Source organism: Cherax quadricarinatus, chromosome 39 (assembly GCF_038502225.1).
Source record: "Cherax quadricarinatus isolate ZL_2023a chromosome 39, ASM3850222v1, whole genome shotgun sequence".
In the NCBI taxonomy this organism is placed as follows: Eukaryota; Metazoa; Arthropoda; class Malacostraca; order Decapoda; family Parastacidae; genus Cherax; species Cherax quadricarinatus.
The window spans coordinates 26,979,781-26,993,809 of NC_091330.1; the positions used below are offsets into that span (position 1 = coordinate 26,979,781).

At 38.5% G+C, this 14,029-nt stretch overlaps 1 protein-coding gene across 5 annotated transcripts in view; it reads left to right on the top strand.

The window, feature by feature from the left end:
- Nucleotides 1–14,029, top strand: part of LOC128696401 (protein turtle-like) — a 1,392,149-nt gene that overhangs the window by 731,723 nt on the left and 646,397 nt on the right. For all 5 annotated transcript variants that reach the window (XM_070092535.1, XM_070092536.1, XM_070092538.1 and 2 more), the window contains exon 12: nt 5,206–5,477. In XM_070092535.1, coding sequence (XP_069948636.1) covers nt 5,206–5,477 — 272 coding nt within the window. The remainder of the gene's footprint in view (nt 1–5,205; nt 5,478–14,029) is intronic.

Consider the following 14,029-nt stretch of genomic DNA (forward strand, 5'->3'; position numbering starts at 1 on the left):
AAACTAATGGAATATTACAAAATGTATCGTGTGAACGTGTGGGGTCATCCTCACTCGCTGATAAACAGTGGCACACTGGCTGGAAATGGACTGTGGGGTCGCTCAGGGCCATGTGTACGCATCTGGGACAAATGACTATTTGCGAGTCAAACGACGATTCATGAGTCAGTGTTGTAATGAAAAAAAAAAAGTTATGATTTTCGAAAATTACGACTTCCGATGCTTACGAAAAATGAGGGTCTACTGTGTTACAAATGGTAAATTTGGTAATGGATTGGATTTGTCTTGGCATAATACACTGTTTCTATTAAAGCTTTATTGGAAGAGTACACCTACCATCCGACTTACGACCTGCTCGACTTACGACCACTCGACTTATGACCATGTTTTTTATGCCAAATTTCTGGGAAATAAACAACTATTTGTGTTGTACACAGTGTTTATCCTAAACCTTACAGTATAAAATACAGTACAGGTGTCCCTCAACATTCACGAGGGTTAGGGGATCAAGAGCCTCGCGAATGTTGAAACACCGTGAATGTTTGGTGCCCCAATATATTGTAGGGAATTATAATACAATACTGCTTCCTTAACTTGTTGAACCATGAACAATCATAAAATACATGAAAACGTCGTAAGTTGTACTAAATATATACATGTTATGCTCTAATAACATGTATGTTATTAAATACCACAGACTCCACCACTGCCTCCACCACTTCCTCAACCACTGCGAGTCCCTACTACCCTCCCTCCGACCCCCGCAACTGTCAGCCAGCCCTCCCACCACTCAGTGTGGTGAGTGTTTTGTTTGTTCATTATTTGCTATTAAACTACAGTATAAATAATGTAAACACATTCATGACTGCATATTGGAATGGCTATTTGAACAGGTATTGGATGGTGACATCATGTGTTTACTCTTGAACACAGCAAAGAATCAAACATTTCTGCTACTGCTAATAATAACAATAGTAATAATAATAATAATAATAATAATAATAATAATAATACGATATAATTGAAGAAGGAAATTGTACAAAAATACGAGGGAGTGGTTGACACATCGTCAGTGTGGCTTTGTTTATGCTGGAGTGAACATTAGTCTCCCTGCTCTTCCAAACATTTCACAATAATTCAGCGGTTGAGGCAGTGGTAGAGGCAGTGGTAGAGGCAGTGATAGAGGCAGTGATAGAGGCAGTGGGTGAGGCAGTGGTATTTACTAACATATACGTATGTTATAAATAATAATAGTACATGTTAATATTAATAACATTTATAATAATAATAATAAATGTTATTCATAATGTACTATTATTATTTATAACATATATGTTAGTAAATATCACTGCCTCACCCACTGCCTCTACCACTGCCTCTACCACTGCCTCTACCACTGCCTCTACCACTGCCTCTACCACTGCCTCTATCACTGCCTCTACCACTGCCTCTACCACTGCCTCTACCACTGCCTCTATCACTGCCTCTACCACTGCCTCTACCACTGCCTCTACCACTGCCTCTATCACTGCCTCTATCACTGCCTCTACCACTGCCTCTATCACTGCCTCTACCACTGCCTCTACCACTGCCTCTATCACTGCCTCTATCACTGCCTCTACCACTGCCTCTACCACTGCCTCTATCACTGCCTCTATCACTGCCTCTACCACTGCCTCTACCACTGCCTCTATCACTGCATCTACCACTGCCTCTACCACTGCCTCTATCACTGCCTCTACCACTGCCTCTACCACTGCCTCTACCACTGCCTCTACCACTACCTCTACCACTGCCTCTACCACTGCCTCTACCACTGCCTCTATCACTGCCTCTATCACTGCCTCTATCACTGCCTCTGTCACTGCCTCTGTCACTGCCTCTACCACTGCCTCAACCACTCCAGTCGCACTCAATCTACAAGCACCAAACAATGAATTATTGTGAAATGTTTGGAAGAGCAGGGAGACTAATGTTCACTCCAGCATAAACAAAGCCACACTGACGATGTGTCAACCACTCCCTCGTATTTTTGTACAATTTCCTTCTTCAATTATATCTTATTATTATTATTATTATTATTATTATTCTTCTTCTTCTTCTTCTTCTTCTTCTTCTTCTTCTTCTTCTTCTTCTTCTTCTTCTTCTTCTTCTTCTTCTTCTTCTTCTTCTTCTTCTTCTTCTTCTTCTTCTTCTTCTTCTTCTTCTTCTTCTTCTTCTTCTTCTTCTTCTTCTTCTTCTTCTTCTTCTTCTTCTTCTTCTTCTTCTTCTTCTTCTTCTTCTTCTTCTTCTTCTTCTTCTTCTTCTTACTATTGTTATTATTAGCAGTAGCAGAAATGTTTGATTCTTTGCTGTGTTCAAGAATAAACACATGATGTCACCATCCAATACCTGTTCAAATAGCCATTCCAATATGCAGTCATGAATGTGTTTTCATTATTTATACTGTAGTTTAATAGCAAATAATGAACAAACAAAACACTCACCACACTGAGTGGTGGGAGGGCTGGCTGCCAGTTGCGGGGGTCGGTGGGAGGGTAGTAGGGACTCGCAGGTGGCGGGAAACTTGAATATGATTTGGCGGCTGGGAATTTGGTGGCTGGGAATTTGGCGGTTGGGAATTCGCGAATGTGTGAAGCCAGCGAAAGCTGAAAACGTGAATGTTGAGGGAGATCTGTACTAACAACATAAAAAGTAAAGTAAAACATGAAATACCAAAATAAAACAATAAAATAAAGTCATTACAAAAATGTTTTGTTGATATTCAGTAGTAAAGTTTGACTTACGACCGGTTTCTCGGAACCGAACTCGGTCGTAAGTTGGATGGTAGGTGTATATTAGGCAAACTTAGGACTAACTTAAGATTTAATAGGCAATAGCTATATTAGGAATTTTATGTTTATATTCATTTGGGTGAGTGTATGTGTAAGTTAGGGGTAATTACAGACAACAAGAGTAAGACTATATTATTTTGGATGTGTTAATGATACAAAAAATGAGAATTAGGTGGTTTTCATTTGGTTAGCTGATGATGGGATGTGTTAGGAAGATAAGATGTTTTCAGGTAGGGAGTTCCAGATTTTAGGCAGACACGAGGAATGTCATAGAGATTTTTGTGTCTGGTATTGTGTCTATGGGTCCTGTTGCAACTGCCAAGAAAGTGTTTTAGTTCAGGGTTAATATTAGAATTTATGGTTCTGTAGATGTAGGTTGCACAGTAGTAGGTGTGAATGTTCTGTACAGTGAGTAGGTTTAGAACTTTGAAGAGTGGGGAGGTGTGTTGTCTAGCAATGGATTACATGATAATTCTTACTGCAGCTGTCTGTTGGGTTATTATTGGCTTTAGGTGAGTTGATCCCCAGGCACAAATAGCATAGGTGCAGTAGAGATAGATGAGTGAGTAGTATAGTGTGAGTAGGGCTGATTGTGGTATGTAGTAATGTATTTTGGAGAGGATCCCAACTGTTTTGTATACTTCTTTTGTTATTTGTTGGATATGAGTATTGAATTTCAGGTTGCTGTCAAGGTGCAGGCCCAGGAATTTGCCCTCATTATGTTTAACAATTAGAGTGTTGTCAATCGTCATGTTTAGCTGGGCAACACCTGTTCTGTTCCCAAACATAATGTAAAAGGTTTTGTCAGTATTAAGTGTAAGTTTATTAGCAGTCATCCAGGTTGATATTTTTACAAGCTCTTCGTTAACAATAGTGTTGAGTGAGGCAAGATCAGGGTGGGAGATGACATAAGTTGTGTCATCCCCAAAGAGAATAGGTTTAAGGTGTTGTGATACATTAGAAACATCATTGATGTATAAGAGGAAGAGCAGGGGACCACGGACACTTCTCTGCAGTACTCCAGTATCCAGTGGTCTTGTTGATGAGGTTGTGCCCTTATTAGAGATGCATTGATGCCTGTTAGTAAGGTAGGATTTGAAATATGTAAGTGCTTGGCCTCTATTGCCATAATGATCAAGTTTATGGAGTAGGATGCTGTGGTCTACTGTATCAAAAGCTTTCCTTAAGTATATAAAGGGTCCTAATGGATATTCATTTTGTTCAAGTGCTGTGTAAAGCAGATCTAACATTTTTACAATTGTGTCCTTCGTGCTCTTGCTTTTCCTGAAGCCAAATTGGCAGAGGTTGAGGATGCTTTGTGCTGTTATAAAGGAATATTATCTCTTGTGCACAAGTTTCTTGAACATTTTGGATAGCAGCGGTAAGTTTGATATTGGCCTGTAGTTGTTTACATCTGTGGGGTCACCACCTTTGTATATTGGCGTGACCCTTGCTATCTTGAGTGGTGCTGGGAAAGTGCTGATTTTTAGTGATTTGTCAAAGAGTAATGAAATAGCAGGCGAAAGAACATGAGCAGCTCATTTGTACCGTAATGGAGGAACTTGAGCCAGATTTCCTGATTTATTTTTAAGTGACTTAATAATCGTGGTGATTTCTGTGGGCTCAGTTGGTGCAAGATAGGAGGAGGTTGGGAAATTCCCATCTAAGTAATTGCTTCCTCGGGCATTAGTACCTGGGATTTTGCTGACGAGATTTGATCCTGTGGGTGAGAAAAAGTCATTTATCTTGTGAAGTGTATCAATAGGCTGGGGCTGGGTTTCATTTGGTTTAGTTAGGACAATATCCCTAGTTTTTTTTTTCAGTTTGTGGGTGCCCAGAATCTGAGAGAGTGTCTTCCAGGTCTTTTTTATATCTCTTCTTGTTTCGATGAATCTGTTGTAGTAGTACAGTTGCTTAACCTTTCTTATTAGGTTGGTGAGAACTGATACATAATGTTTAATAATATCTTTGTGTATTAAGCCCTGTCTATATTGCTTTTCATATTGATGTTTCTTATTAGTGGATCATAGTATGCTGTTGGTTAGCCATGGGCAACCTAGCCGTTTATTCGTAATCTGTTTCATTTGTATGGGACAATGTTTGTTATATAGTCTAGGTAGTTTGTTAAGAATTATGTCTATCCAATCATTGATATCATTAGCACTGGAGAATTCTGTAGGCCAGTCAGCTGTACCTAGGTCTGTTGTGAAGTTACTTATTGAAGCCTTGTCATGGAGTCTAAAAGAGACTGATATGCAATATGTAACATTACAATGACTCAATTGTTTAGGGAATAGATCATTTTTTTTACTTCACTAACCATAAGTAATAAATTAGAGAAATGGTTATTTATGAAAATGCACATTCTCAGCGTGATGGTCAAAACTTGCCCAGAGATCGGACGCACATTGTGGGTGGCAACCTCACCATCCGTAACCTTCGCAAAAGTGATCATGCATACTATGAGTGCATGGTTAGTAATGAAATTGCTACCTTGGTAACAGCAACTCAGCTACTTGTGGAAGGAACAACACCTCACCCACCGTATAACATCTCAACTGAAACTCAGCCATTTAGCATCAAGCTCTCTTGGCTTCCAGGATACCCAGGAGGAAAAGATTGGGAACAGCAGTATACCATATGGTAAGTATTGTGATATTTTTTTAATACTAGACCAAAATATGTATTTATTTAATAATACTAGAAGAACATGGACATGTACTCAAATAATGCTATAATTTCCCTGTATATTATTATCCTGGAGATGTTGCAGGTCTCCGGTACCCCTGTAATTCAATTTCTTGGCTAAATCTCGGTGTGCAGCCTGGTAATTCAGGTTTTGTTTGTGCTCACAAATCACAGAAAAACACTGGTATTGCTGCTTGGCAGTTTTACATGACTGACGTGTTTTTAGTTTTATTTTCAAAGCAATTGGTAATACAGTAAACTTTTGATAAAATTATCCAGTGGGAGAGATTGTGGCTGGTAATGACATTTGTGGTGAACGCAAGAGATTGTTGTGTGATAGTAACAATAATGGATAGTAACAATAATTCTTTATTCACCAAACATTTCCATTGTTTCTGAAACTATTGACATATTGGATTTTGTTTCATATTTCTTAAGTCCATTATATAGAGTTTTGTTATATTGAGGACTCATTGTATTTTCAGAAGGTTTCTTGAACAACCACCTCACCTCTTGAAACCATTTGTTGGCAGTGAGATGATTTACCATCTGTGTGGCAATCACCTGTCAGTCAAAATTCAGAGTTACATTACACAGTTCTCAAACGATTACATCACAGCACCACACATTCTGCACTTCATCACACAATGAATTACTTATTGCAAAAGTAAACTTATTTCCTAAACAGTACCTCATAATATTAAAAAAGATGAGATAGGAAAACCTTCATACCTACACTTCCACAGCATTCTTTATACAGTAGTACGTATTAGGGATTTAGTATACTTGATCCCTTTCATGTAGATCTGCATTATTGATGCCAGGGTCCCTCACCTAGATCTACGCCTTGAGCTCAGCTCACTCACATAAGCCGAGAACAGTAAATTTTGGCCTAGATATGAGAGAAGGGGTCTGTGCTATGAGTGTGCACAGTACAATGGTACCCCGAGTTTCATACTGCTCCCAACTCGAACAATTATGTAAGTGTATTATTGTAAATGCTTTTGTAAAATTATTTTTGGAAGTCTGAAACAGACTAATCTAATTTACTCTATTCCTTGTGGGAACAAATTTGTTTGGTAACGTCACTTGAACAGCCTTCTGGAACGAATTATGTATGAAACTCGGTGTACCACTGTATAAAAACAATCCTGCCTCATGTGGCACATGATAGGAAGAGCAAAACTCTGACTTTGTTTGGCTAAAATAGTAACTTTGTGTTTTCTAAGAAGGATGGTTTTTATGGTTTAACCCTTTGAGGGTCCAGGCCATAGATCTATGCTTTGTCCACAGGGTCCAAGAATTTTCAAAAAAAATATTTGTTATTTTTTCTTATGAAATGATAGAGAATCTTTTTCTGAAGGTAATGAAACAAAAAGTACAAAATTTCGTGGAAAATTGATAAAATTACACTATCGTGAATTTTACTGCATCAGCGATATTTACGTATCGGCAATTTTGCCCACTTTGACTCCTATTTTAGGCCAATTACATTATTCCAGTCAACCAAATTCTAAGCCTTTTTGCTAGTACTGTATTACTTCTATTTTATCGACTGAACACAAGAAACTACCCAGTCAACTGTTTTAACTATCCAGTAAAGTGATCAGAAATTGATAATTTGGCAATTTCACACAAAGTTCAAAATATTCCAGTTTCAAAATAGGGTCCAAAATAAACAATGCAGACATTCCTGGCACCAAAGTAACATTTCCTCTGTTTATTAATTATCTTTCCAGGCTTTACAGATGAATTCCATTTTTATTTTTTATTTATTCAAAGAATTTTTATTCACACTAAAACATAGAAAATTTACTGTTATGCAATATTGTAATAGTTGTATAAATAATAGCAGCACATTCATGAATGTATATTAGACCCACCGCCTGACATATATTGGATGCCTGACATCATTTGTTTACTCTTGAACATTGGCAAAAATTGAACATTTCTGCTACTTTGAGTTCAATTTCAAGCTATTTTCATTACTAAAACCAACCAAATTCATCTCCTTTTCTGTAATATATCTTTCATTCTAACAATTGAGATCAAGAAACCATGAATTCAACCATAAAAACCATACAAAAATACACTTCGAACTCCGTGTTTTAATCCAAAAGCACGGTCTTTTTTTTTCTCTCATTATGCACTGCATGCTGCAGGGTTGCATCATACATCCAATATATGTCAATTGCTGGGTCTAATATGCTTTCACAAATATGCTGATATTATTTATACCATTTTTACAATATTGCAGTACTCTGAGTAATAGTAAATCTTCTATTTTTTGTGTGAATAAAAATTCAAAATGGAAAGCATGTATAATATTAGAGGGGCCTGGAAATGTGGCTGATGAACAGAGAAAATATTATTTTAGTGCTAGGAATGTTTGCATTGTTAATTCTGGACCCTCTTTTGAAATTGACCTTCCGTGAATTTTGTATGAAATTTGCTAAATTACTAATTTCTGATAATTTTATTGGGTAGGTAAAATAGGTAAATGGGCAATTTCTTATACTCAGTTGATAGAACATAAGGAGTGCTAGCAAAATAGCTAAGATTTTGGTCGATTGGAACAATGGAATTGGTCAAGAATAGGGCTCAAAGTGGGTGAAATCGCTGATGCATAAATATTGCCAAGACCACTAACTTCATGAAAGCATAATTCCATAAGTTTTCCATCAAATTTTGTACTTTTGGTTTCATGACCATCAGGAAAAGATTCTCTATCATTTCATAAGTTTTTTTTTTTTTTTTTTAATTCTTCGACACTGAGAGCAAGTTTGCGAGCAGGAGTCTCGGCAGTGAAAGGGTTAAAACAGTGAGTTTGCTGTGTATTTTTGTATGGCTTTTATGGTTTTATTCTTGGTTTCTTGCCCTCATTTGATAAAATGGAAGGATGGAAAATAGTTTGAAAATTGATCTCAGAATGGCAGAAATGATCAATTTATGCCAATATTCCAGGGTACACAAATGATGGCATTGTCCAGTATGGGTCCAACTGGCCAGTCTAATATGCATTTAAGAATGCACTGACATTATTAATACAATTATCACAATAATGCAGTAATCTGCATAACAGTAAATCTTCTATTTTTTGGTGTGAATAAAAATTCAAGATGGAGAGCAATCATAATATAAGAGGGGCCTGGAGATTTGACTAAGGGACAATGGAAATTTTTTTAGTGCCAGAAATGTCTACATTGTTTATTCTTTACCCTTTTTTTAAATTGTCAGTTGTTGAATTCTCTGTGGAATTGGCCAAATTACCAATTTCTTGTACTCACTTGATAGAATAGAAGGATTACTAGTGAAATAGCAATGAGTTAGGTCGACTGGAACAATGGAATTGGTCAAAAATTGGTGCAAAGTTGGCAAAACCACAGATGCATAAATATCGCAGAGTCCGCTAACTCTGCAAAAAGCGTAATTCCGTAAGTTTTACATCAAATTTTGTACTTTTGGTCTCATTACCTCCTGAAAAATTATTTCTTTTTATATTGCTCGACCTTGAGAGCAAGTTTGAGATCAGGGCTCTTGACCCTGAAAGGGTTAAGTATGTCCCTAGGCCTCTCCTATATTATGCTTGCCTTTACTTAGAACTCATCATCACATAAATAATCTAAACATTACCCTGTTTTTTTTTTTTTTCAACAAACTGGCCATATCCCACTGTGGCAGGGTGAAAAATGAAGAGTTTCTTGTTTCAAAATAAGTATTGTATACAGGAGAATGAATTACTAACCCCTTGCTCCTGGCATTTTAGTCGCTTCTTACGACTTGCATGGGTTATGGAGGAAAAAAATTCTGTTCCACTTCCCCAGGGAGATAAGAGGAAATTAACAAGAACGAGAAATAGTAAGAAAATAGAAGAAAACCCAGAGGTGTGTTAAGGAGGTCCTCCACATTCGCAAGGGTTAGGGGATCAAGAACCTTGCGAATTTTGAAAATTCGCGAATGTTTGGTGCGCAGATATTATGTAGGGAAATACAGTAGACTGTTGTTTAACACAGTTTTGTCTTGCACGTTTTGGTTATACAGTGGACCCTCGGTTTTCATGTTTAATCTGTTCCAGAGCCATTGGCCAAAACTGAAATCGGCCAAAACCAAAACCATTTTCCCCATAAGAAATACTGTAAATGGAATTAATCCGTTCCAGACACCCAGAAGTATCAACCAAAAAATTTTTTTTTACCTTAAAGATAGATTTACATGCACAAAATAATGAACATTACACATGACACTTACCTTTATTGAAGGCTGTTGTTGATGGATGGAAGACAGGGAGGAAGGGAGAGGGAAGAGAGGTTATTGTTGGGAAGGGGAATCCCCCTCCATAGGGACTCTAGGTACCAAGTCCTTATCAGGGGTCACTTTCCTAGCCACTTCCCTAGATTAAATATAGATTTACATGCAGAAAAGAATGACAAATAAATATAAAACACTAATAAAATGTATAAATGAACATTTAACATCACACTTACCTTTATTGAAAAGACTTGTTGGCGTATGGCAGACCGGGCGGAAGGGAGAGGGAGACGAGTTTGTTGTTGGAGAATATGACAATAATATCAACTCTACGGCTTATTTGTCTATCACAATTCATCTAATATGACATAATAAACAATATTAATAACATAGAAACATGACATATGCAAATAGTTTTGCCTGTTTGCGAATTGTTGAGAATACTCTACAATGAATAAAATAAGTCATTATGTATGTAATGACAGGTGTTCTGTTGTTGTTGTTGGGTGTATAAGGGCCACTATGAGCATAAGCCATACATAAGAACATAAGAAAGAAGGAACACTGCAACAGGCCTACTAACCCATGCGAAGCAGGTCCATGCCACCCCCCCAGCCTAGAACAATGACCACCTAGTCAGGTCACTTCCACTTAAGGAAGGAGCATGGCACCAGACCTGGTAGCCCAAGCTGGTCAGGTCCAACTCACACCCACCCACACTCACTCATGTATTTATCCAACCTATTTTTAAAACTACACAATGTCTTAGCGTCTATGACGGCACTCGGGAGTTTGTTCCACTCATCCACAACTCTATTATCAAACCAGTGCTTTCCTATATCCTTCCTGAATCTGAATTTTTCCAACTTGAAGCCATTGCTGCGAGTCCTGTCTTGGCTGGATATTTTCAGCCCGCTATTTACATCCCCTTTATTTATTCCTGTTTTCCATTTATACACCTTAATCATATCCCCCCTAATTCTTTGCCTTTCTAGTGAGTGCAGATTCAGAGCCCTCAGTCTATCCTCATAGGGAAGATTTCTGATACATGGGATCAACTTTGTCATCCCCCTCTGTACGTTTTCCAGTGCATTTATATCCATTCTGTAATATGGTGACTAGAACTGTGCAGCATAATCTAAATGAGGCCTAACTAAGGATATATAGAGTTGAAGAACAACCTGAGGACTTCTATTATTTATACTTCTTGATATGAAGCCAAGGATTCTGTTAGCTTTATTGTGAACACTTATGCACTGTTGTCTTGGCTTCAGATTACTGCTACCCAGAACTCCTTAATCCATCACAACCACTACCACCCTCTACCACCATCACTACCACTGTCTACCACCACCACTTTTGTATTTTTCTACAAACTTTTTCTTGAATTATATCGTGTTTCTCACATTCTTTACCAAAGGGCTGGCACTAGAAGCTTTCTTTGGGCCCATGGTGGCTTATTTATCAGTCACACACAATAAGCAAGTGGCAAAGACAATGGATTATTGCGAAATGTTTCATATGACCTGGCAGGATCTGTTCACTCATCGAGAAACAGCTCTACACTGGCTGAGAATGCGTGTAGGAGGCGGCTTTGTCTGTGTGCTAGGCACTGGACAGCTTCCGTACGATCAACAAAAATGGAGGTAATCGACGAAAACGGAACCAAAAAAATTGACGAAAAAAGTCGGCCAAAACCGAAATTGGCGATAACAGAGATCGACGAAAATGGAGGGTCCACTGTAGGACAATTGAAGAATTGCGGCATATTTTTGTTTAACACAAAATTAATTTAACACAGTTATGGGAGGAGAAACATTTTGATCGCGTGGTTGCCTGTGACTGAATGACTTGACTGACTTACTGACTTGACTGACTGAATGACTTGACTGACTGAATGACTTGGCTGATTGAATGACTTGACTAACTGAATGACTTACTGACTTGACTGAATAACATACTGATTTGACTGACTGAATGACATGACTGACTGACTTACTGACTGGACTGACTGAATGACATGACTGACTGACTTGACTGAATAACATACTGATTGACATGACATGACTGACTGAATGACTTTACAGACTTACTGACTTGACTGACTGAATGACATGACTGACTGACTTGACTGAATAACATACTGATTGACATGACATGACTGACTGAATGACTTGACAGACTTACTGACTTGACAGACTTACTGACTTGACAGACTTACTGACATGACTGACTTGCTGACTTGACTGAATAACATACTGACTTGACTGACTGAATGACATGACTGACTGACTTACTGACTGGACTGACTGAATGTCATGACTGACTGAATGACATGACTGACTGAATGATTTGACTGACTTACTGAATAGCTTGACAGACTTTCTGACTTGACTGAATGACTTACTGACTTGACTGAATGACTTACTGACTTGACTAAATAATATACTGACTTGACTGACTGACTTGACTGAATAACTTACTGACTTGACTGACTGACTTACTGACATGACTGAATAACTTACTGACTTGACTGAATAACTTACTGACTTGACTGACTTCCTGGCTTGACTGACTGAATGACTTGACTGACTTACTGAATGACTTAAAGTTAGACTTTTTCACAATCATCAATTTAAGGTAAGAAATACTATTATTTCTGTTGCATTTGCAGTGTTAAGCAGTAAAAACAACATAATACATCACGATAATGAACTGCAATTACACATTCCTTTTATTTTTGTAAGATCTGTTGGTCTAAAAAAAAGTTGTTAGTCTGTGTGGGGGAACATAACCCTATTTTTCCTGTAAGTTCTTCAGTTTGTCTGACATGGTTTTGTCTAACACGGCGTTTTCAGGAACGTAACTACTGTGTTAAACAACGGTCTGCTGTATAATAATAATAGCATTTACTTAGGCTAACATTACTGCTTCCTTAACCACTTGAACCCTGAACAATCATAAAACACATGAAAACATAAAATATTGTATATACATGTTATGGTTTAATAACAGATAATGAACAAACAAAACACTCACCATTCGTAAGGTTAGGCAGACGAACTCTGACGACTTGTGACGATGATAACAATGACAATGATGATGGTGATGATAGTTAGCCATGCAGTTACTAATGACAGTTGAATAGAGGTGATTATATGGAGTGTAACTGCATGGCATGATGAGTCTAGTGTGTGGATTCTAACTCTTCATTGCCAGCATCACTGCTGACATCGCTTGAGTCAGAGTTAGCAACAGAATCAGATTCTGCCAGGAGTTGAGGTTCAGGTGAGGTGGAAGGGGTAGCAGCAGGGGTAATGGCAGGCTTCCTTGTGAAGAACATTGTGATGGGCATCTGAGACCGTTTCCTCTTCATATCTACAAACAGAGTTTTGTATGGAATTTAGCTCCTATCAGTGTTGCTCATCACCTTCAAAAGCCCTCAACATCGATGGGTCTATTTCACAAAAAAATTGTTTGAGCTGTGCTGTTATTCTCATCACTTGCTCTGGTTTTTCAAGGGTGAGGGCTTGAGGTTGATTGGCCTCAGCAACACTCCCCTCTTCTTCATCCTCACTCTCTGCCAGCACAATCCCCTATAATTCTTCATCATTTAGGCCCAGTGCATGTTCTTCAACTAGTTCTCTCACCTCACCCTCCTGCATGTCCTTGAACCCTTCACCACCAACTAGCCATGCTAACTCCACAGTCTTCCTCACGACTTTGTTAACCTCATTCTGAGGACCAAATCCAACAAAATCACACACACACTCTGGTCACAAAGCCCTCCAACAATCCTTCACTGTCTTTGGGTGCAAATCTTTGACACACTCTTGCACTACTGAGAGACACTCAGTGATGGTGAATTTCTTCCAGTATTGAGTGACACTCATATCTGGATTTTCATCCAACACAGCATGGCGCCTTTGCATTGACCTTCGTGTGTAGTAGGCTTTAAATGTAGCTATCACACCCTGATCAAGAGGCTGTATCAGGGAGGTTGTGTTTGGGGGCATGAACACAACCTCAACATCACACACTCCCTCCAGTGATGGTGGGTAACCTGGAGCATTATCAAGAAACAGGAGGATTTTGTTTGGGAGGCCCTTCTCTTGTAGCTACACCCATACTTCCGTCAGGAAGCAGTGGTGGAACCAGTCGATACAGGTGACGTTGGTGGTCCATGCTTTTGGATTTTGCTTCCAGAATACTGAAAGGAGATTCTTGTTGTGTCCCTTCAGTGCTGTGGGATTGGCAGC